The sequence below is a fragment of the Lagopus leucura genome, unplaced genomic scaffold (genome assembly GCF_019238085.1).
Source record: "Lagopus leucura isolate 7727_CA_CO unplaced genomic scaffold, USGS_WTPT01 Super-Scaffold_1, whole genome shotgun sequence".
Taxonomy (NCBI): Eukaryota; Metazoa; Chordata; class Aves; order Galliformes; family Phasianidae; genus Lagopus; species Lagopus leucura.
Window position 1 is genome coordinate 21,971,093 of NW_024962250.1, and position 24,810 is coordinate 21,995,902.

At 42.9% G+C, this 24,810-nt stretch overlaps 1 protein-coding gene across 1 annotated transcript; it reads left to right on the plus strand.

Annotated features, from left to right (window-relative positions):
* Positions 1 to 1,248: 1,248 nt before the first annotated feature.
* Positions 1,249 to 20,669, plus strand: LRRC74A (leucine rich repeat containing 74A). The gene is made up of 14 exons (XM_042862958.1): positions 1,249 to 1,276; positions 4,433 to 4,543; positions 6,226 to 6,401; positions 6,742 to 6,849; positions 7,613 to 7,709; positions 8,141 to 8,190; positions 8,974 to 9,055; positions 10,675 to 10,760; positions 11,094 to 11,288; positions 13,391 to 13,486; positions 17,029 to 17,172; positions 18,464 to 18,571; positions 19,240 to 19,325; positions 20,600 to 20,669. The coding sequence occupies exons 1-14, from the start codon at positions 1,249 to 1,251 to the stop codon at positions 20,667 to 20,669; spliced, it is 1,437 nt and encodes a 478-aa protein (XP_042718892.1).
* The last annotated feature ends 4,141 nt before the right edge of the window (positions 20,670 to 24,810 follow it).

Here is a 24,810-nt window from a genome sequence, read left to right on the forward strand (position 1 = left end):
AGAATATACAGACAAGCAAGGATCTGGACTGCCACTGTTGTTTGGCCTATGCAAGAGAAAAATATTTACAAACTTGGCAACAGAATCAAAGCTGATGGAGGTCTGCTTTGCGGTCAAACCTTCCACTGGTTTATGCATCATATTTTGTTTTATAGCCAAATGTGACCCTGCTGTGGCCTCCAACGAGTGGACTAGCTGGGAGGTTCATGTAGAACCTACGGGGGAAAAAAACAGGAAAGATATATACATAAAAAACAGAATATTGGTGGGAAGGTTCGGCCTCTACTGCCATACCACCAACAGCTGCCTCTGATGTTGTGGCCAACATAATAAAAGAGGAGGCATTATTTTCAGAGCAGTCTTCATACATAGTGTAGTTTAAATAAACTTGAAAGATTTTGAAGTGTATGCGTCAGTTCTGCTCAGGCTCCATCAGAAATCCTCTTGTGTTACAGCTTTAGATTTCTCCCCTTAGGAAAGGTTTCGGAGTCCTCAGCATAAATTGCATAAAATAATAAGTGTTGAGCCAAATTTGGCACCACCATTACTTGCCCAGACAAATGAATACTTGATTTGAGGCCCCATTAAATGCTGGTATGTTCACAAACCACATGTTATTGAGGAACACACAGGCAAATAGGCAATAAAGAAGTTTGAATCTGTTGAATACTAATAAGGCTAATGCACCCATTTCTTTCTAAGCTCCTTTCTGACTGCAAATGCAGCAGTCTGCCTTTCTCATACAAAGCTGTATAACCTGCAGACCAACCAGAAGGAAGGAGAAGACTCACCAGAGATCTGGCATCACCTTCTGATATTCCTGGGGGTTCTCACAGCCAAAACATCATCTGATCCTGTCCTTGGGTGCTGACACCATCAGAGACCAAACAGCCCTGGTTTCCTGAGAAACCTGGAACACAGAGTTTGGGTGTGAAAGTGAGGTCACAGAATGGCCAGAACAGAGGGGTGAGGGTGCTGAGGACAATATAGGGCTCTCCTAACATCCAGCCAGCCCCTACAAAAACAAAACAGGGTTCTCCTGTTTATAAGCAGTATAAATCAAGAACGTCAACCTTAAAAATAGCACCATTCCTCTTAAAGGCTTTTAAATTGCAGCTGAACTGCTGTGCTTTGTACAACTGAATTAGAGGAAATGGTGGGGCCTAAAAGGTGGCTGTAAACTTCTCACTGAGTGAGGAGAAAAAGCAAATAAACCTGCAGCTCATTGGTAGTGACAAGAAAACAGCCATGGACAAGGACTCTGAGAAGAACACAGGTGCTGTGCTTAGTTACCTACAAGTAGTCAGAAATAGGTAAATCAGCAGGGTCCAACAGGGAATACAGGGAGCACTGTGTCTGTAGACAAGTGAAAGTCTTCCCTTCTGTGACCTGGGCTGCATTGATATGTTACTGCCAAGAAGTGAGGTACCAGGGGACCCAGGCTGCTGCTGGCCTGAGATGGCTACTGCCAGAAGGCTGGTGACAAATCAGACCAGCACCTTGCTTAGAAAATAAAATGCCAGCTGACCAGTACCAGCATTTATACCTCCTGGCAATTATATGCAGCTGCCTTTCATTCCCCACGGAGGATCTAGTAGCTTAGCACTGTGTAAAATGAGGTCCTATTTTAGCCCTCCCTTGCTAGGAAAGGTGGGTTGGCTTTGAGAGGCAGACTGGTCCTGGTCTGCACTCTGCTAAGTAGCCTGTTTGTAGTATTTGGGGCTTGTTTCCTAGTCTAACCTAACTTTTCTCTCATTAAATTATACTCTAATTTCATCTTAGTCATAGTAGGATGGGACCTGGCTGTTCACCTGAATTATTTTTAAGGTATGGTACAAGGAATGTAGAAGTGAGGATGACCTTGACAGTTTCCTTTCACACTTGAAATTCCTTAGCATATATCAATTAGATTACATCATAGAAGAGAAGGAGAGTGATTTATTACAATTTTTGTCTCACCTGAAGTTGAACCACTATAAGCAGTGATTGTAAGAAAGATGACTTCATTAGTTTAGTAGTGGTACACCTAGCATTTTGTAATGCTAGGCAAAAGAGAAGAAAATTTCCTCTTCTTTACCATCCCAGTATAAATTGCTAGTGTGGTATACCAAAGACTTATAAAACACAACAGAGAGAACAATATGGAGTCCAGACAACAGGCACTGCCAGCCTAGCATGAGAAGGGTTTTGCCAGTCTCAGTACATCCATTGTAAATCTCCCAACAAACCATGGTATGAACTCCCCTCCAGGTTCATGGTTGGTAGAATCTGTGCCTGAAGAAGGCTGACCAGAAAGCTGTGTCTGCAGTCCCAATGCCTCAAAAAAAGTGAGAGAGAAAAGAATCTCCAGACTCCTCAGTCTTCACTGCATTGGTTTTGATAATGATCTCTCTCTTGTGAGACCCCCCCTGGATTGCTGCATTCAGATCTGGGCTCCCCAACATAGGGAGCCTACAGGAAAGCTGGAGAGGGACTCTGTCAGGGACTATAGTGATAGGAGAAGGGATAACTCTTTAAAAGGAAAAGAGGGTAAATTTCGGTTAAATATTAGGAAGAAATTCTTTGCTATATGGAGGGTGAGACCCTGGAACAGGTTGTCCAGAAAACAGATTGTACCCCGGGATGCCCCCATCTTCAAATGCCTGAAAGGTGCTTATAGTGAGAGCAGGGCTGGCCTCTTCTCACTGGTGACAGGTGTCAGGATGAGGGGAAATGGCCTCAAGTTGCACCAGGGTAAGTTTAGGTTCGATATCAGGAAACACTTCTTTACAGAAAGAGTGGTTAAGCACTGGAATAGGCTCCCCAGGAGAGCGGTTGAGTCACCGCCCCTGAATGTGTTTAAAAACTGTTTGCATGTGGTGCTCAGGGACATGATTTAGCAGAGGGCTGTTAGAGTTAGGGTAGTATGGTTAGGTCGTGGTTGGATTTGATGACCTTTAAGATCTTTTCCAACCTGAGCAATTCTATGATGCTATGATTCTATGATTCTTGGAAGTGTTCAAAACTAGGTTGGATGGGGCTTTGTACAACCTGGTCTACTGGAATATGTCCCTGCCCATGGCATAGGAGTTGGAACTGTATGATATATAAAGTTCCTTCCAACTCAAACAATTTTATGATGATCATGATTCAATACCTTTTACATTTCTGCTTGAATAACATCTTAACAAGGCAAACATCTGAATCAGCGCTACCTTATGCAGTTCCACAGGGATGCTAAGGACCACATCTGGATCTACCTTAGAAGGCTCAGATCATGTAGTGCAGGGTTGGCTGTTAGTGGGCACACAACAGTTACATTATCAGAAGGTGATAAAGCCTGGAGGGATTCTGTATAGCACACAAAGGTCTGTCTGATCCCTAGGGTGGGAAGTTTTTTATCAGGATGACTAGCACTGTAGGGTCATTAAGCAAAGAGTATCTGGGGATATTATTACAGTATTTCAAATCTGGGTCTTTTTGTCTCATGAGTTCTTTACATGGGATTTAAACCTGTTTTTACCCTTTCTTGTGGTGAAATACAAATAAAGCCATCACTTGAACAAAGTCTGGCAGAAGGAAAATATCTTAATGAAGGAGCTGCAGGGATGGTTGAAATGCTATGATGTGGGTGCCAGCTGTCCAGTCTTTCCCTCACACAGATCTGATTGAACAGCCAAACTGCAAGCTTCATGAAACATCAGTGCTAAGTGACACCCAGAGCAGCCTGGAGCTCTGAAGAGAAATAAGGATTAAGGGAAGAAGGTAGTAAAAGCAGTGTCAAGGGATGAAAAGAAACAGTAGGAAAAAAAGTGTAGTTATTCACCAAAAAATATTTTGGAAAAATCACTCTTGATGATTCTGGTGTGCATTTTCTTGTCTTCAAGAAGAATTTTCCAAATTCTTATTTTCTCTCACAGTAAAATAAATTATGAACGGTAAGCAAGAGAAGCTGTGCTACTTCTATCGAGTCAGGTTACACTCAATCCCAACATACAATAACATTCAAAAATTCCTTTTCTGCTCTGCTTGAAGAGTACTACAAAGCAATCCCCGTCTGATAGCAGTCAGCCAACAGTATCCTGCCATTGCCTGGGAAAGTCTGAGTCAGTTCAGGAGAGCTAAAAGGAGCTGGCACAGCTTTGGTTTATAGGTTTGTGGGAAAGTGGGATGGAGAAGGGAAATTTGTTGTCTAGTCATTTCAGAAAGAGGGGAAGGAGAGAAAGGCTGCTGCTAGGGAATGAAAATCTGATGTGAGCCCATGCCAGAGCTAGCACCACATGGGGACCCAACACCGGGAGTGGTTGGCATGAAGTGGGGCTGGGGAAGGAGCGCATCTGCAGAATGTTGAAGAGAGGTGCAGACTTCAGTGAGAGCACTAGGAAGTTCTGTCATAAACCAGGAGTCTCAAAGTGCTGGGTTGGCACTGACATGTGAATGCTTGGTTTCATAGCAGATCAGAATGAAGAGAAGTCAGATATCAGTAAGCCTCCAGAGTCTCCACTGTCTGATGCCTCAGCAGAGAAGGCCGCGCAAGGCTCTGACACTGACCTAGATGTTGAAGGTGAGTGCTTTCTTGCCATCTGCCCCTCACTATCCTTTCCCCTTACAGTCAGTGCTGAACCTACCAATACATATGTGTCAGAAATGAAGGCCACAGAACACAACCACATTAGGGTCCTGACATCCACATCTGACACCTGAACTGACATCTGGCAGTTCAAAAAGGCAGGCGGGATTCATTGCCTTTTAGGAGCTCCCACTTTGACATCAAGTGTCTTCCTTCACTCCTCTCTGGACAGAATAAACAATGGCTGTTCCTTCATTCTTTTCTTTCTCCTCTAGTCCTTAATAACCAACGCTAACAGAGCAGCCTGCCTGGGCAGTATACCACCTAGAAGAAGCCAAGGGTGGGGGGTGGGGATCAGGCCCAGTGCACTTGAAACACAGATGAAATACTGCATACCAGCTGTTGTCTGCATGCCATAGGTTTGCCATGATTGTCCTTTTCTGCTTGCTCTTCTCTAAATTCCTGCCTAGTGAAGTCAGTCCTCTGGCTAAACAAGTCTTATGCTCATTTATGTCACAGTAGGACTTTTGGATAATTTGTTTGGATAATTTTGGATGAACATTTTTTAACATGTTGTAAATTGAAGGAAAACTTAAAAAAAAAAAAAAAAAAAAGAAGAATGCAAGAAAAAAAGGACTTTTGTGAGAGGCCTCAGACTGAACTGGAAAAATGGGAAGGGAATTTGTCTTGAGGTCAGACCACTGAACGTGTATAACAACACAGAGAAATATGAGCTCTATGTATGGGGTTTTGATGAAGGAATTCCAAATGACAGGTTTCTGTGGAAATACAGCTGCCAGCTGCACTGATATTTCTCACTGCAGCTGTGTCAACAACACCCAATGGCCAAGATGGGAATGCTGGGATTCTTTCTGCTGATTGTAAGCCAAAATGTTCTGAGCTGCCCTCGCTCTGCTGGCAATATCAGCTGTGTGCTTCAATTAAGACTTAAAGGAAAAAAAAAATGGTGAAAAGGTTTTTGCCTGATGTCAGAAATTCTCAATTACACCAAGAGGGATTTAGTCACATTGCAGACTGATGAGAAGCTACAGCTTATCACCAAACGCCAAGTGGAAAAGAAAGCAAGCTACGTTAACTCTTAGAAGTGTGGTATAAAGGCATGGGGAAAATTCTGGATGGAAGATAACTTTTTAAAAGTAAAATTCTGCAGTTGTTGCATAGTGTTACTTAATTTAGCTCTGTAATTAGTAGTATAAGTCTTAACAGAGAGGCTGAGCCAAAGAAACTGGCATAGTTTGCTGATGGTTTGGTTTGAGTCATGAATCAAGACAAAACAAAATGAGGTGCTCATTTTGGCAAAGAGCGAGATCTTGGTTGAGGTGGCTGCTGAGTTCTCTGCAGACAACTGGCAGGCTGTCCCCATCTCCCATGTTGCCACAAATGCTGAGGCAAGAATCCTTCTGCTCCTCATCTCAACATTCTAGCATGAAGAAATGTTACAGATATTGGGGCAAGTCCTGTGCTTAACATAGAAGGGTCAAGAAATCTATATTCAGAGTGATTGCTTTGGGGTATTGGGGAATTATTAGCTTATGCTTGCCAGCTGTGCCTTATTCAAAGGACCCAGAGAGAGTGGAGTGCTTGGGAAAAACAGCCTCAGAAGATGGATGGCAGACACAGAATGCACCACTCATTCACATGCTTTTTCTCTGCAGATCCTGGGAAAGCCTTTGCAGGTGTTAGGGGTGCAGAGCTGTACCTGGAAGCATGCAGACTGATGGAGGTGGTGCCTGTCTCACACTTTGCTCAGAACTTAGCCAAGTCTTATATAAACCTGAACCACCATGGTCTAGGACCCAAAGGTGTCAAAGCCATTGCTATTGCTCTAGTGGTGAGTACCTAGTAAGAGTGGGGCCATTTTTGTCAATGGCATTTTAGGCCTCTCCTTGAAAGTCATCACTGAATACACAAAGTGAGAGAAAATGTCCTACATTACCCATAGGAATTCCAAGTCCTCCTTATATTTCTACTCCCCTGAATGGGAAAGCCTTGTGTGGCAACTACTGGCCTTTGCTGAAATTACTGTGCCATGCCCCTTGCCTAGAGTCCTGTTTAGGACCTGCAATGCCTACTGAGGTTTGGAGGAAATGTCCAGTATCTGTTCACTGAGAAAACAACCCACTTCACTAGCTGTCTTTTCTGCATCTCTTTTTACCTTTGTGTCTTTGCAGTCCAATGCAACTGTCACCCACTTAGAGCTGGAAGATAACCACATTCTGGCAGAAGGAGCCATATGCATAGCAGAGATGTTACGAGAGAACTGCTCTATTCGAGAACTGGTACCCAATCTGATGCAGTTTTTAGCCAAAAGTATTGCTTACCAAGTTCAATCATCTGAAGAATTTCAATACAGAAAACTAATTCATTCAATTCCAAGTTTTAACCAAATAACAGTTGCTCCCATGCAAAAATATTCATATCTGAAAGGCATGGTATTTTTACGCTCATCTAGTTTTAAAATGTACAAGCTTCTGAAATGGCAGAAGTGTGCATGTGATGAGTCTCACGAGGCTCCCAAGATCTGGGAGCCTGGAACTGTTCTTTTCATTAGCAGATGTAACAATAATTACCAGAACTAGGTTTTTCTAGGTCATGCTTAGCCAACAGAAAAATGTTTTGGTCAGAAACTTTTATTCTCCAATATGATATGAGGAAACTTTTCTAAATAGATTAAGGGAGTAATGCATAACTTTCAGATTAAAATCCTTAGGAATGTTCCTTCAATCTGAAAGTGAGGTAAGAAAAATTTTGATAGGCCGCGGGATCTGTGTGTGTTGCACTGAGAAGAAATGTTCTTAGCCAAATGCCTCTTGGTTTACTGAAGACAAAGATCCACATGAAACTGATGGCTCTAGGACTTTGTTTCTGCTAGGAAGGCTATGGGATTAAACATACCTATAGCTTTTATTAATTATTGCTAGTATAACGTTTCTTATGTTATTGGTCTTGCATTTTTTTCTTAAGATCTTGTGTATTAAAAACACAATGAAGCTAACTCATTATTTGAGCTCATCTTTTTTGTCCTCCCTTGTCTCCTTCCAGAACATTTCCAATAACCACCTGGACACAGAAGGGGCTGAAGCCATTGCCAGTTTGCTTTTGGAAAATGCATCCTATCTCCATACTCTTCAGCTCTCAGGTGGGCTGCATGCACTCAAGCAGTGACAGCAGTGGAAGTGAAATGCCACATGTTTCATTTCAGTCCCCCATCCCAAGAGCATTAGTCAGACCATGGGCAAAAACAATTTCTTGGTTATGTCCCTTACAAGAACCCAAAGTGGCAATGTGGAAATTAGATTTATAGCAATATGATCAAAATAAGTATTCAGCCTGCTAGCCTCCAGCCCATCTGCAGAACCAGTCCCATATGAGAAACCTGGATCATTGCTGGGTGTCTCCGACATCTTGGGATAATTCTATAGATTGAAGCAGAGGAAAGGCTAACATATCAAAGTCTGATATGGACCGTGATTAACTGAATGCTTCACATAAAAGCACAGTTTCCTGCAGACCCCAATACAATGCCAAGGGAGAGATCAGCACACTGTTCACATACTTCTTCCTCCACAGGAAACAGTTTTGGAGAGGAAGCTGCATCATGCCTTGCTGACGCATTAATGGTGAGTTACCTGAAATCCAAGGTCATTTGCAGCCCAGATTGCGTAAGACTCCTCATTTTGAGCTGATATTCACTTGGCATAATTTCAGATGGCAATAACTATATGAGTTCCTGGCATAATTCTGCTAAGTGCCTCTTGCTTACTTCAGAAACAAGGGAGCCTGGAGGATACAAAGAAGGATGGACTAGATTAACATTTTCTCTGAACAGCTTTGTGAGTGTGGCTGAGAAATAAAACCTCAGGACTGTGTAACAACAGAAGGAAATACGGGTAATCCCAAATTTTCAAGAAACATAAGTAGGCTAACATAAGAGCACTTTGCAATTCTGCGACAAAAATCTTGGTTTCTCTTCTTATTTCTTGTTTCCAAGTTTCTGCACGATTTGGCACCACCAGAAGACGCCATGAGGGAAGGCCTTAGGCTGATGATAGAAAGTGCTCTTGGTCAGAATTCAGTGCTGGCAGTGAAACAGGGGGCAGCAACCGGATGTGTTACAGATCAGACATAAGCTGTGTGAGAGAAGTTTGTACAACACAGCACAACAGAAAGTCCCATTGCTTTTGCTGTTTTGGGAAGATAATTGCTGTGACTTTGTATGACTGACAAAGCTTTGTCTTGGGGTACACAGTGCCACCATCTCCATGTTGATGAACTCCCACTTGCTGTAGACTTCAACAAGTTCGATATCCCTCTGTTTCATCCTCACGCTGGGGCCTTAGCATGGCAGCTGGCTGCAGCTGGTTGGAAGATCTCATTCTTCCTGCACATTTGTCTCTCTGCAGAGCAATTACCAAGTGAAGAAGATGGACCTCAGCCACAATGAGTTCTCTGAGAAGGGAGGACAGCTCCTAGGACAGATGCTCGGTAACTTACGTTATTACTTTCCAAGAGCCAGGTGTGCAGGCAGTCATTGGCAGACACAGTGGGTCCAGCATGGTGAACATGTACTTCCTTCTTGTCCAATGACCTGGTGGGCAATACGAAAGACCAGATTTAGAGATTCCTGGCTGGTCCACCAACTCACCCTATTCACCACAGTTGACTGTAGCCACTGTTTCACAGCTGTCTCAGAATAGAAATGAAGGATGAGAAACCACAGTAACAGAGGAGTCTGTGTCAGAGAGAGGGAGCTGAAAGAGAAGTCCTTTACAGTGTTTAAAGCAAAAAATTACATTTTAATGGAATTCTAGAGCATAAAAACTGTTTAAAGCTTCTGATCACCAATTGAAACTTTTCTTAAGTATCACAAACTCTAGTGGTTTGAGTCATTGTGTATCAAGCAGCATTGTGTATCAAGGGAAACAGATTAAAAAGAAATAAAATAAAGCTACCTAATTTAGCTCGTCAGACAAAGTGAGATCCATGATGCATAGTAGCCCTGGAGAGGGAAAACAAACAAAACAGTAAAAATCAGTCATTAATTTATGGTACTATTTGTGCAGTGAAAAAGACTTGCATGGATATCTGGCAGCATTTCTTCCCTCAGCACCCGCAAGAAAATACTACCATGACAGGCACAAGCCTGTGACCCGAGCATCCTGTGTTCCTTGAGAATGCCAGTAACATGTCTTTGGTTTAATTAGCAATTTCATTCCCCTGGTTCAGTATTCACACTGATAGGAACCTGCTTCTAATTACAACCCATGTCTTTAAAAGATGGATCGATTAAAACTGCAGTGGGGGAGTAGGCACTATGTCCCTGTATTGCTCAAGTCTGAAGGGACCCCAGGGACCAATACTGAACCTTGTGACCTTCCCAGCCCAGAAAAAAATGCATCTCCAAACTAAAACTTCTTACAGCTCTTCCTTCCAGCTCAATACAGGCAGGAGCTGCAGAGTTTATTGCAGAATCTGTTTTTCTTCTGATCTGTTTTTTTAAAGGAATATTTTAAAGTTAGCTAAATTCACCATCTGCCTCCGTCCATCCTCCCATCCATGGAAAATCTGGATGAGAAATGCTTTCTGAAGAGGAGAAGCTCTGGCAGTAACTTCTACTCCTCTCAGTGTCACAGTGACAAAAATGAATTCACACATATCCTGCTCTAAGTAGAACTTAAACTGTGAGGTGTGTTTTGCATGGAAATTGGCACTGACATGTACAACTGGGCACTACTAGTATGAAGCTGAATTCCTCTCCTCTGCTAACCAAAGATAGGCAGAATGAGTCTTGATGTTTTGGATGTGGCAAGGAGCATCCAAACATTTTTCCAGTGAGAAACAGTGCCTACTAGAGTCAGAAATCCTTCCTCTCTTTACCTCCCTCCTTCACAATGCATCCTTTGACTAAGCCAAAAAAAGCTATCTTCCCTTTCTGCTTGTGATCAATAGCCTGTTCTCTGTTCTGTGGAGGCAGCAAACAGAGAAGACTGTAGGTACAGCTATTGCTGAATCTCCAGCAAACTTGCTCTGAGCCCCTGCCTGTGAGTCAGCATCTGTGCTCAGACTGCTGTTCATAAGATAACATCTCAATTTCTCTCTCTTAGCTGTCAATACAACACTAGAGATTCTGGATCTGAGCTGGAACCACCTGAGGAGGAAGGGAACAGTAGCATTTGGCACAGGTCTTAAGGTAGGAATTCTCCTTCACAGTGATTACTGTCAGAAGCTGATTGAAAAACTGATTGGGAACTCACATACCTGAAGTCTGAGCAGGATTCAGAAGCTCTAGCTAGGCTTATTCTACTGACATTAGGAGGCAGTGCCAGGTGAACAATTAAAGTAGTGAGTAGGTCTGGTGACTCGTGTGGATGGAGAGGTGCTGGAACATTGAAGAGATGTTGGATTCATTGGGGCTAGGCTGGATGTGACTTGAGAGATGGTCCTGTCTCAGCCAACTGAGAAAGGGTAGAGTGATACACATGGTGTACATGCAGTAGCTGAGATCTCTCTTCTCTCACCGGAGGGCAATGCTGCACTGAAAACACTCAACCTGTCTTGGAACAGCATTGGGAATGAGGGAGCACAGGCCCTAGCAGAAGCTCTCAAAGTTAACAATGTGCTGATTCACCTGGACATCAGCAACAACCAGATCAACAATGAGGGAGCCAAGAAGATCTGCAAAGGCCTTAAAGTCAATGGAACACTGAAAGTCCTGAAGGTAAAATAAAGCCCGGACAGGGCTGGAGGAGAAAATGGTGGGAGTAGAAAGTTCTGAGGCACGAAAGACAGAGCGAGCAGTTTGAACTAGAATAGCATAGATGAGTACTGCTCTGGTTTGAAGGTGAACAAAGCAGAAGGAAATTCTGTGCTCTGAGTTTCTACCAGGGAAAATTAATTGCACTGTTCCCTCAAAATATCACCCGAATACTGGCCCTGGCATAACACCACCCCATTACTACCCCAAAGTGGTTGATTCCTATCATATCTAGTCTCAGTCAAGAGAGCCCAGGCATTCAACACGTCTAGCAGAGCCCAGGCATTCATCAGGTCTGCGTAGATCCATAATACAGAGTTGTGAATATACAGATTTATACATATTCTAAGCTTCAACATAAGGCAAAAGTTCAAACAGAGATTTGAATCATAGAATCATAGAATGGCCTGGGTTGAAAAGGACCACAATGATCATCTAGTTTCAACCCCCCTGCTATGTGCAGGTCACCAACCACCAGACCAGGCTGCCCAGAGCCACATCCAGCCTGGCCTTGAATGCCTCCAGGGATGGGGCATCCACAACCTCCTTGGGCAACCTGTTCCAGTGCATCACCACCCTCCGTGTGAAAAGCTTCCTCCTAATATCTAACCTATACCTCCCCTGTCTTAGTTTAAAACCATTCCCCCTTGTCCTGTCACTATCAACCCATGTAAACAGTCATTTCCTTTCCTGTTTATGTGCTCCCTTAAGTACTGGCAGGATTTGAAGGTAGAACATGCCCTTCTCAGTGTGTTAATGATTTGCTAAAAATTTGTTCAAACAGGACAAACTGCTATTGCTACATCAAGGCAATGCCATAGCACTACCCTGAGGTATGTTATCAAGTCTTGGAAAAAGAAAGCCAAAACTGTATTCTGATAAGCTAAGAATCAATAATCTTGGAATGGCGCAAAGCTGAATGACCAGCCAAACTAGCCTTAGAGGTTAGGCTTGAAAGCTAATCTATCTTCTCAATCTGAAATAATTCTGTAGGAATTCTGCTCAGAAAAGTCAGCCTGCTTATGAGATGGATTCTCATCTCAGCTAAAGCTAATGTCATCACCCTGAGAACGTGCAAATGGCAGTACGGTGGTTGAAGGACATCTTTAAAACTGTTTGTACAGGTCTGTCTTTGGACACCCCATCTTTGTAAATCACTGCAACCACAATGCCTTTTTTTGATTGCTGTTCTAGATTACATAAATAAATGTGGCTGCTTGTCTCATTCTTAACATGGTCAAAGGTAGGATCACTTAGCTAAAGCTTAAGCATTCCTCTCTGGGAGCTGGCAACCCTACAAGCAGCACATGCAACACAGCACTTATTGTCCTAACAATATCTTTGCAGTGGTACAAAGGGTAGCAAGTGCTCTTTTATGTAGCGGTACAGATTGTCTTGGGAACTGATAACATAAATAATATACAGTTAATAATTTAGAATTCCATTAGCCTACGTTAACCACCATGTTTTTTTCACATAATTGGAGTGGAGAGTACATATAAAGTTCAAGTTGGAGAAGAGGTGATGTTCATACACTAAGGAATGTACACGGCAATGACAGCCCCATAACTCTAAATATCTTGACCTTGTAGGCCTGAGACAGCTGATCAGCCTGAGCCTTGATCAGCTGTGCTGCCAAGAGGATCCAAAGGGTATGGGAAAGGTCCTGAGGGGTACTTGCCATCTCACAGGGTTCTCTGTTCAGATGAACTTTACTAGCAAACACATCCTCAAACACAGTCCATCGTCTCAGCCTTTTGCCATCATATGACTAAGCACACCCCACATCACATACTCCCATGTGACACACAGCAGGGACACGTCAAATTTCGCAGATGGAGACAGAGGCTGAGAAGGCAACTCCACTGGAGAGCTGCACTGCAGAGTTTTGAGGACAGAGACAAGAGATGCTGAGACAAAGAATAAATGCATCAAAAGGGACCACAGTTATTCTAAGACCTGCTGAAGAATGGGAAGAAAGGGTCACTCCTGAAGTTACAGCATGCCTCCTGCAAGGACACAAAAGTTTCATTCTCACTATGTCTGTCCACATCTTTCTTCCACAGATGGCCAATAATCTCTTGACCGTGGAAGGTGCCACTGAGCTAGTGGGATCTGTCAGAAAGAACCCCAATTCCATGATGGAAGAGATCAACATCTCAGTAAGAGCTTACGTACCGGAAAACTTCAAAGCCCATACAGCACACAGTTTTAGGAGCTAGTTAAATCCCAGAGCTGTCCCCCTCAAAACTGTTTTGAGACTTGCTGTCTGTTTTATTTGTGCATAGCCATTATTTAAGGGAAAGAAAGAAAAAAAAGCTACCATTTTAGAGCCCTTGTAGGAGCCACAAGGAAATTATGGTTTTTTTGGTCAATCTCTGGAGAGATTTGCCTGTAAAATCAGCATATCTCACTCCCTTTAATTTTGCAGCAGCAGAAGCAGAAGGAGGAGTGAATTCAGAGTAGGGGATGAATTGTCTTCATCCCCTGAGCTGCCTCCCTCCAGGGTAGCCTAAGATGCTAGATACTGTAAAGTGCTTCGTTACTCTGTCAGGATGAAAGAGAAACAGAAAGAGATGAATGCTTCAAGGCATTGAAAGCAAAGTGTTTCTTATTAAAACAAAAATCAAACAAACAAAAAAAAACACAAATTAAAGCAGAGGAAAAAATTAAAGGTGAGAGGATAAGAATCAGAGAGGCCAAATATTAATATGCATTTTTCTCCATAGCAAGATGGTAACGTGACATATTACTGTAACCTCATGTGCTACTTCTAAAATGGCTCGGAAAGTCCTACAAATGCTTCTGATTCCCTAAGTGAGGGCAGGGGCTACATCCCAAACCCATGCTGAGCAGAGACCTGGGCATGCACCAGTCCGCTCCTATCTCTCCCATCCATGTGAGTGGGAGAAAGAGTGGCTTGCAGGCCAGGATGGACTTACAGAATATGTCAGTGGCTTCAGGGTCCTCTGTTTATCTTTGGGAGAGCCATGATTAAAGGAAAGACCATTTTCAAAAAATCAGATTTGAGTCTTGAAAGATAAATATTATGTTCACATTTGCAAAAAGCTGAATAGTTCAGGGGGAGTTCTGGAGACTTAGACAACAGGTGGTATCTTTGTCCTGTGGTTCCTGTATCAAAGAAATGAAAACAAAGCAGAATAAATAATATTCATCTATGGCCTTTGCTGGGAGTACCAAGGGCTTTCAGCAGAGATAGAAAGAATGGGTATTCCTCCAGGGCAGACATTTTTTCCTGCATAAATTAACATCAAAGAAAATTATTTGCCAAGACTGCTTCATTTTGCAAAAAACCCCACAAAACTAAAAGAGTCTGTGTGTGAATAAAAGGCTTTGATATAGTATGCGTGCTTCTGTTAGTTTAACTATTAGTAACCTAAACAATTCATAACCTTGTAAAGAGTAATATGTTATGGCTAAATTCTGAGAAGTTAAAGAAATTATGGAAATGCAATTATTTAAAAGGAGTCACTTGAGAAATTTTGAGGCAAGGAGTTCATTAATATTTAGAATCTTAAATATCACTGATTATTTCTGCTTTTCAGTGTTAACAAATGCTCTCTTTTCTCCACCCCTCAAAAAGTCTAAATTATCTGGCATTTCCTAAAGTAAATGGTCAATGGCACAAATTTACAGTGCCTTTATGGTATCTCAATCGCATGTTTGTAGACAAGCATCTAACCTCTCTGATATATTTCATTCCATCTGTGACGTATATGGTCTTGTATTTCAGTTCAGAATATTTGCAAATACACACCTCCAAAGTTCTTCTGCTGTCCTAAATCTTTAAGAAATTGGAAAATCTTTAATAAGAAATCTAACAGCCTTTTCTGCCCCTTTTCTTGGTGATAAATGTTTATTTTGACTTTCAAAGAAAGAATAATTAGTGTGTCTTTAAGTGACATTTCAAATAGAAACCTCCGCATAGGTTTGACAGCACTAGTAAAGGCAAAGTGATAGAAAGACACATTTTTAATGTTGTAGTTTATTGCTTCTAAGCACATTTCTACCATTTCTACCATTTCTAAGCACAGCTGTTCCTCGCACTCTTTCCATAATCTACTTTTACAGACTTTGAACTTGCATTTACTGGCAATCAGCTATTTTATGGAAGGCATGAATCAAAACAGCCAACACACCTATCTTCACCATCACAGCATGAAAGAATGTCCATTACTTATCAGCTGCCCGTGCATTGTTTTTCTGGGCTGTGGGATGACTGTGCCAAAGACGCAGAAATAACCACCTGGCTTCCTCCAGGTTCAAGCTGACTCCAGCATGGCCTGCTTGGCCAGGCGCGGTGCTTGGTTGTGCTGAGGCCACACCGGCAGCCTGTTGCCTTTCTCCTGGGTTCAAGCCCAGCCTGGCAAACCTTGGGGAGAGCTGGCAGCAGGCAGAGACAGGTTGGGTCTCTGTGCTGGGTTCCCAAGACTGAAATGCGCTGCAAGCCTGCGTATTTCATCAAGGTCTGAATGGCTCTGGCAGTGAGCCACTCTGCATCCATAAAAACACTGAATGAAGGCTAGTAAACCCAGCCAGACCCAGACTAGTTCAAGACTATTCACAAGTAATAGCAATCAAGACCTCACTGTAATGTAAGTTCTTTAGCTAACAGTAATTTATTGGGATACCTTGTAAATACACTTCAGGGAAAAATATGATGCTTGATGCCTTGGGAACTTTTTGCAGTGACAGAAAACAGAAGCATTTGTGAATTTGCTGTTCCTAAATTGCCTTGAAATTTCCATCAATTTAATATGTAGAGCTAACATAACACGTGAACAACTGTATTTCCTTACTCTTCCGGAAAATCGTAATTATATTTTCAAAATGTCAGTCAAGGTAAAGGCAAATTCATTATATTGGTAGAATAAATTACAGTGACATCCTTTTTCTTTCTTTTTTTTTTTTTTCTTCTTTTTTTTTCTTTTTCCAGACAGTGAACTAACATCACAAAACCCTGAAACAGGACACTGTGCTGCTGCCCATTCTATAAGCAGTAAAACAGGAAACTCAGAGTGTGAGCTCTGACATGCTGAACTGCCACTACTCTGTCTGAAAGCCTTAGGAAAAAAGCAGTGCCAGGCCTTGCACTGCTAACTGGAATTTCCTCTTTAGGGTTAGACAAGGAAACTGTGTTTTGCCATAAGTTCTTTTCATCTGAAAACACAGACTCTTCCAAGATAGGTTCATCTCTCTTGTCTGGGCTACAAAGCCACATTGCCAGGGATACTCATCTTTCTGCACCTTGGCTGATACTGTTTTCATTTTTTCTGAACTCTAAGACAAATTTTGGTCACTTAAGTGTTTGCCTGGCTGTCTATGTATAGTTAGAATGGAGAGGAGATCCAGGCAGAACTGTCTCTGAGATGAACACGGATCACCTAACGTTCAGTATAGTTTTCAGTACAGGCATTTACCTGATGAACATTTACCTTAATTAAATTAATTTCTACGTAAATTATAGGTCCTTTTCTGACTCAGGCATGGGAAAAGAGAACTAAGAACACTTATTTAGGGTCAGGCTTCTGTTGGATTACTGAAAGTGAAGATCAGGTACAGGAAAACAGCATCACCTTAGGAAAAGGTAGTTAATGTTGGCTTTAGACAGATCAGTTAATGCAAACAAGTCTTCATTGTTTGCTGGTCATCCACACTCACTATCCCTCCTTCTGTGTTTCAGAATGTCCTGGTGAATGAAAATTTCATCAAGTTGTTGGAGTTAGTGTATCAAACACGCCCTGAACTAAATGTTATCTACGGGGAAGTTGAAGGCTGCATCTCCAAAATCTCCAAGCAGCATCCAAATCCTATGAAAGTGATTCAGGTGAGCTACTGAATTTTGTTCCATAGATCTCCTGTACACAGCACCCATGCCTCAAGCACTTGAAGAGAAAGAGTTTGGAATGGATAAGCTTTCTTCCAAGTAGGAAATTCAGGCAAGTTCCTTCAGAAAAGTATATTCAGAATCACAACTGCACATTCACATCTCTTATTCCATGCAGATTGACCAACTAAATCCTTCAATTTTCAGGAGAGGCTGAATGCTTTTGGATCTGACCGTATAGGGCTAATAAAAAAGAGGGGGGGGGGAGGCCTGGCTTTTGATTTGCATAGTTGTGATTTAGTCATAATAATCCCATATATTTGTATGAAAACATTCATCTATATATTTCTCTTTCAAAAGTGCATCCAAATTATTTCTCCCATAGCTGGGAATACTGACTAACAGAAGCTGTGCAGTTTGATAGTCTTCACAAAGCAGTGTCAGAGATGACAACATAAGCAAGCCCCAAGTGCTGTAATCACTGCACTGTGTTGTCTGACGTTTCCATCTGAATAGATGTTTGCTAGCTGAGGAGGACAAAACTGGTTTCAGGTTTGACCAAGATGAGCATGCACTCTGCTCACCAAGCCACTGCAATAGCTGAAATTCACAGAACTGTTCAGTGACAGTTGTGATTTAGCATCAAAATGAATGTGTTTCATAAAAATAGGGCGTGGTAATATAAACAAATACTGTTCTAAATAGAAAATACTTAGCTTTTTAAGATCTGTAATTTCTACAGATAGCAGCAGATGGTGCTATCCTCCTGGCTGGAAGGCAACGCGGCACCGGAGCTCTACTAAGTGAATAACCCCTGCACTACCAGCTTCACTAGCTTTCTAGCTGTTGCGGAGATTTTTAGATAGTTGGATGAAATCTTGGTGTATATATGACTTCAGGTGAAATTAAATACAAGTTTAAGCTGTTAGTTCACATCAAACAGTGCTGCTGTGATTCACAGCTAGTGACTGACGCTCATACTGGCATGCTTTGCAGTTTCTAACAGCAGTTATTACGGCAGTCCTCCTTCAGACAGATAGGAGTCCAGAGAAAAGAAACTCAAGTGATCAGAGGTTGGGGGAAAAGGATTGTATTTGGATTAGACAGCCCAGCCAAGTAGCGCTGGTGGGATTTTGTTCAGACAGTGGCTGCATAAATAGCTAAGGAGAAATACATCTCAGAGATGGGCTGAGTAAAGGCAGCATGGAGGAATAAGAGGAGAGCTTGCAGCAGGCATCAGTGGCTGTTTCATCTCATGGTTGTGCCTGTGTTTTATCTCTGCTTCTCTTAGAAATATTTGAATGAACACAACCTACGACTCTGGGACTTTTTTAGGAAAATTGACAAGGATGGAAACATGAAGATCCCTGTGTCAGACTTCAGGAGAGCCATGATGCAGGTGTGTTCCTGAAATCATGGTCAGGGTGCTCCTCCAACAGCATACTGCTCTGAGGAAACCCCTCTGCTACACCACTGCTACCAGTCAGCCTTGCTGGTGATGTCCAACAAGTAGGCTGAAGGCACCCACTGCAAAAGCTGAGCCTTCAACAGATTCCAACAGAAGTGCTGAGACATCTAATAAATACTGCAGAGGGCATCAGGGATTATCTGATCTGATTATCTGAAATTTAGAGTATCACAAGAACCTGGAGAAATCACAGAGGTCAGCTTTTTGTGCAGGATATAACTATTTGGTCTTAACAATAGTCATTTCTTACTGCTATGAGAAAGTGAGTAAGAGTGATTTAAACCCTTGCTCCTGCACACTGAATGGACAGTTCTCTTCCTGCCAGAATTACCACGGTGATGGTACCAAGAGCACTGGACACCTCTATATCATGTTACTTTACAACTTTGCAAAAAAATAAAACAAAAACAAAAACAAAAAACAAAAACCCAACATTATTTTTATCCTCCCCACCATCACTCTGGATTTTTACATCCCGTATTTTTCCATGAACCAGGCTCTCTCCTCACCTATTAGGAGATGGCCACACTCCAATCTGATACAGAGGATTTTTCTGCTGTAAAATGAACAGATTTGTAAATATTTCTCTCTCCTCTTAGCAATCAAACATCCAACTGGATCGAGTCCAAATTGTGGAACTAGTGCGAAAACTAGACCAGAATCAGACAGGGATTGTAGACTATAGGTAAGTGACTCCACTCATTTGCTGTCTTTTTTTTTTTTTTTAATTTGTTATAATACAAAGTAAACACACCCTCATTCAATTTAATTGTTAAAAGGACACATTTCTTGTCAATCCAGCAACATTTATTACACACTACTTACCTAAGTGAAAAGTAGATCACACAGCGCCTCGTACGCTTAGGAACCTTAAAGAACCAAACTACAAGTCAGGATTGTTTTTCTATTTTATAAACTTCCTGTGAGAGTGCATGGATCTCAAAGCTGAATGGCATTTTTATTCACACTCATAAACCCACATGAGAAGCATCAGCTCAATACTGTCTTCCCCCGAAGCTAAAGTACGATTTGCAAAGGCAGCATATGTATGCCTTCAGACCTTTTCCTCCATCCCCAGAGACTTTCATTTTTTTCTTTCTCTCTGATCATTCTTCTTAGGAGACCTGGTTTTCCCTAGAAACCCACCTTCAAACTACAGAACTTTTCATTCTCTTGAAAGCACCTAAAGTGCCTCTGTCTTAGTGCCTGTAGCAATCATGTCCAAGCTCTGAGTCTGAGCAGTCAGCAACAAACTCCTTGGAGGTTGCCAGTTGCTGCAGGCTAAACCGCTTGTCACTGGACCACAGACTTCCCCCTGGACTTGCAGTCAGTTCTGACATGTGACTCATCACCTGAAAGCCCTATTAATGATGGCCAAAAACTCCCACCCCTTAGTACATGTTGTTGGGTTTAAATATAAGCTCTAGTCTGGTTTTAAGGTTAGAAGCAATGGGTAAGCTTTGCAAATCTTTTTACCTCTGCTTCATAATGTTTTCAAAGAGTAGCTGAGATATGAATGACATTATTAGATCCAGTCTTTAGTCCTTTTCATCTATCACTGCCATGCCAAAGGCATCTATGTTCAGGCACTGTATTGGCTTTAGCCTAGTTAATCTTGAATCACAGATTACATAGGGTAACCAAGTATTTTAAGCACAAATTACAAAAGTGTGGTTGAGCAGTAAGCAAATGAGGAACCACTGAAACCCAGTGGACAACAAAGGCTGCTGCTGAATCAATGTGGAAAAAAAAAATATATAGATACTCCTTATCAAGCTGCTTAGTAGATTTTAACACTGAATTAGGTGTGTTAGTGGCAATATCCACTTTGCAGACAGGAGTCAGAAGAGCTGTCACCTTTGCTGTCCTTACTGTTTCTACCTCAGACCATTTCCTCAGGGTCAGTGATGAGCTGATGCTCAGGGATTAATACTGCTTCATCTCTTTCCTTTCAATCAGTCACTTGAAAGAGCAGAAGCCAGAACAGAAACCTGTGAAAGAGGAAATAAAGGAGGAGACGAAAAAATGAAGTGAGAAGGCAGGTGAGCCAGTGAAATATAGTAGGAGAAACGCTGGAAGAAAATTCATAATGGCTCTGGGCTTGGGGGGATTTGAGAGAATCCAAGTGATCAAATGTAGAAATAAAGTCAATGTTCCTCTGCAAGGCAAGTCTGGTGGTTTTGGTCAAGAGCTGGAGCTGGTTACCAAACCTATCTCACAGCTATTCACTGGCCTGCAGACCTGTATTGTATTCTCCACCCTCCCACTCCTCCCCACCATTTTTCTTTCTTCCAAGCTGAAACATGCCAGCTATTCAATAATTTATCATAGGACAGACTCTGTTGATCCTCGTTTCCCTTCTCAGAACCATTCCCAGGTGGAATATACGGGAATAAGAATCACAACTGCAACGAGCATTCAAGACACTGATGAGTTTGCACATGCATGAATGTAACACTGTTTCTTTTCATTCTCCTCTCCTTTCCTAAAAACTCCCAAGGTTTCATTAGCTTTCCTTGGCTGTTAATGAGCACTGAGGTATGTTTCACAGAACCAGACACCAGACCTGATCTTACTCCTAAATACCAAGCCGCACCATGAAGCCCATCCTTTTACACGTGAAAAACGTGAAGGGGGCGGCGCGCTGATCATTTTGCACTTCTTGATCTCTTCTTCCTAAGACAGAGCAGCTGACGCACCGCTCCCGTGACGCCAAGGACGCTCCTGGGCCACGGCTGCGAGGAGCCGAGGCCGGCCCTGCGGTGTCGGTGCCCGCCCTGCCCGCTGGGTGTCGCCGCAGCCCCGCGGTGGGAGCAAAGCACGGGACCCGGCGGCCCCGAGCGGAGTCCATGTTCTTTCCTGAAAGAGACTTTGTGTCTCCTGTGCAAAAAAATGCCACCGGCGGGACGTCATCTGGTGATTTTCCTGCCGTCCTGCCAGACTCCATTTATGTACTAGGAAATATCTTCATCGTTTATTCCCGCAGCATCCTGGGTTTGTGCTGCATACGCTATGCGTGCATCTTTATCTCATGCGCACTGCTGTCGTGTGTTAGTCACACGTTGCTATTCTGCTTAGGTCTGCACAGAACTGGCTGCCCAACTAAACTGATTTGCCCAATTATCGCCCTTAAGATTCTAGACTAGCTACAGCCATGAAAAATTCTCTCTTCTGTGAGAAAGCAACGTAATCAAATATAGATAGGTACTGCCCTGCAGCAGGTGTGGCTTTTATTTGGTTCTCTTAAGCTTCAGATTCAACAGTGATGGCAGCTTTGTTGTACATTTACACCACAGAAAGCCTACATGGTGATTGGATGGTTTCTTTATTATTTTTTTTAACAAATAAATAAATTTAAAAATCACAACCTGAAAAAATTGTACCAAATTCAAACCCAAATTTCTAGCTTCTAGAAGGGTTTGATAAGTAAAAATTGCCTACTTCACCAAACACATAAAATCAAAAGAGAGTGAATTTCTGGGGAGGATCTCGAGGTGCAACATTCTGTCCTACCCTGTGGCTTGATGCAACTAAAACCAGCTAAAATCAGTAAGTGCCAGTGAAAATGTTAATTCTATGAATTCATATGCAGGCAGTGTGGTGGAGGGATGTGGCTGCAGTCTGTATTGTTGCAGAGTCTCTCTGAACACTCTCGTATCAATAAAGCTTTTTTAAGCTTGGTGGCAGCATTTGTCCTGTACTGGCACTTTGGGGATGAATTGAGTTGGGTGTTGAGCAGGGACAGGCAGGGAATGGAACATGAATTGCTCGCCTGATCCCACACCTGTGAAATGGTGCAGAAGGAAATGTTTTAGCTGCCATAAATTAAGGCTGCTCTGAGACTCATCTAACATACCTCAGGAATTCAGCCTGCCAGTACAAAATTGGACAGTGCAGAAAGCTGGTGAAACAGAATCACTGCATCTTCTGTGTGCTGGAGAGTGATACAGCCAAGTGACATAGCCAGCTCTCTTCAACAGTAGAAAGCAAGTAACTACTATTAAGTAACGTGTTTTGAAAACTCAGCATGCACAATACTGTATCTAATGTGTTAGCTACTTTAAATGAACATTTAGATCTCTCACAGGGAATATCTTCTATCTGTAACAGACCTTACCTAGCAGACTGGGTATTCAGACTGATTTCCTAGGTGCCACGGCAACACTTATGAAAATACAGCTCTGCATTAAAAAAAAAGACATTGCTAGTCATAATCTTTGAAAATCTCATATATATATATGTGTATGCAAATATACAACACAACTGATGTTATATGCAGAGCTATTTCAGCTTGTTCATGTCTCACTGAACTGGCCAAAAGGATTTTCAGGATTTGCTTTCAAAGGAGAAATCTCATACACTGCGGAAGTGGATACACTGATATTGGTTGTCATCTTTTAAGCTTGCATCAATAGTTCTTTGTTCCAGTGGTCTCCCATTCATATAATGGCACACCAAAAGATGTTCTGCATATATCAGTGGACACGTGCCTTATTCAAAGGAGTGTCCTGCAGCTGTGCACAAAATCCAGCATCATGAGACTGGGAGCATGCTATGCACAACACACTCGATGGTGTACTGAGATGCTTACGTTCCCTGTCTATTTGTTGAGTAAATCCTTGCCTGCATAAATCACAACAACTTTACCAAATCTGAAGAGATGATGGAGTGAAAGTTTGCAACAACAGATTTTTTTTTTTTTTCAGTGTGAGACAGGATTTGGGTCATTTGACTGATGCTAAATTGTTTTAGCAACACACTGGAAAAGACAGGTCAGAATGGATCTCAGTTCTTGAAAATGTAAGTTATAGTTGTTCTTTTCTTGTTCAGTAGGTGATTCCTTATCTGTCTGTAATACTGAAGCTAATTCATAGTTCCTTACCCCAGAGAACCCTGCATTCTGAATTTGGCCCACAGAAGCATTCAGTCAACTCATAGTTCATTCCTTGCCACTACTTTCCTGCAGGCTGCTGAGATGCCAGCAGGACATGGTCTGCAGGCTGGGCAGATTGCTCTGGTGGCCTTCTCTGTGCCCTCGCTTCTCACTTGCTTCACTGATGTGATAGCTGCACAGCCTTCTGGGGACCAGTGTATTCCCAGCCTCAGGGAGAAGGGGGGATGTGATCGTGTCACAGAACAGCATGGAAATAATGTCCTGCCAAATACACATTGAGTATGTCAATTCCCTGATGTCTATGCCTGCATTTGTTGTCACAAGTTAAACTAAGCAGTCATATAATGGAGGTCTACAGGGTAAGGCCCCCATGAAGGCCTGAGACTAGATCCAGCCACGAACTTCAGGGAAGATCAAGCCATTGTGACTGTCCTCTTTGCCACTGGTTCCTTCTCACTCCATCTTTGTGTAGCCAAAGTGGGAGCACCAGTGTCTCTGAGTACACACGTGCTGAGAAGTCTGAGCTGGGGAGCTGGGACCAGCCCATAGCACAGCTTTACATCCCATAGCACAGCTTTACAACCCATAGCACAGCTTCACAACCCATAGCACAGCTTCAGCCGCTGAGGCCCGGCCCCACTGTGAGGTAAGGGTGGTGTTCACGGCAGCACTGCTTTTCTCGGGTGGCAGCACAGGAGGACCGTGCACCTTGGGTTTGGCCCCCGCGAAGGCTGCACCTTTGTCCATTTCCACCGAGCAGAGGGCGCTGTGCTCTCAGAAGTGGTCCCAGCACATTCCTGGGATGCAGCCGAACCACTGGAAGAAAAAGTCCTGCACATACACACCCTGAGAGACAAAAAAAAAAAAAAAAAGGACCGCGCTCAAGCCAAACTGTGCACTGCTAAAAAGGTTTTCTGAACCCCTTGGAAATGCAGTTTGTGAGGGTGCGGGAGGCCCCACCAGCAACAGCCGGGCATGGTGCAGGCTGGAAAGCCACATCCCAGCATAGCCACGTGCCAGCATGGCCACGTCCCGGCAGGCCCAATGTCCCAGCAAGCCTGCTGTCTGACAGGCCCGGTGCCTCCGCAGGGCCGCTGCTCCGCCATGGCACCCACCACACACGGCCCCGGCCCCTGGCAGCGCGGCCCCACCGCCGCGGTGGAAAAGCCAGAAGGCGAGCTGCTCTCTGGGAGGTGGAGACAGACACAGGCGGAGTCAGATCGCAAATTCTTGAACCTTTAACATCCTTTCTGTAATTCGAAACATACTTGTTCCC

What these genes read in the sequence shown, in the direction of transcription:
- LRRC74A (XM_042862958.1), top strand. Translation starts at nt 1,249, where the DNA reads ATGGACAAGGACTCTGAGAAGAACACAG. An exon ending in CATTTGGCACAGGTCTTAAG is followed by an intron (nt 10,761 to 11,093) that starts GTAGGAATTCTC and finishes CTCTCACCGGAG; the next exon opens with GGCAATGCTGCACTGAAAAC. An exon ending in TCAGGAGAGCCATGATGCAG is followed by an intron (nt 18,572 to 19,239) that starts GTGTGTTCCTGA and finishes CTCTCCTCTTAG; the next exon opens with CAATCAAACATCCAACTGGA.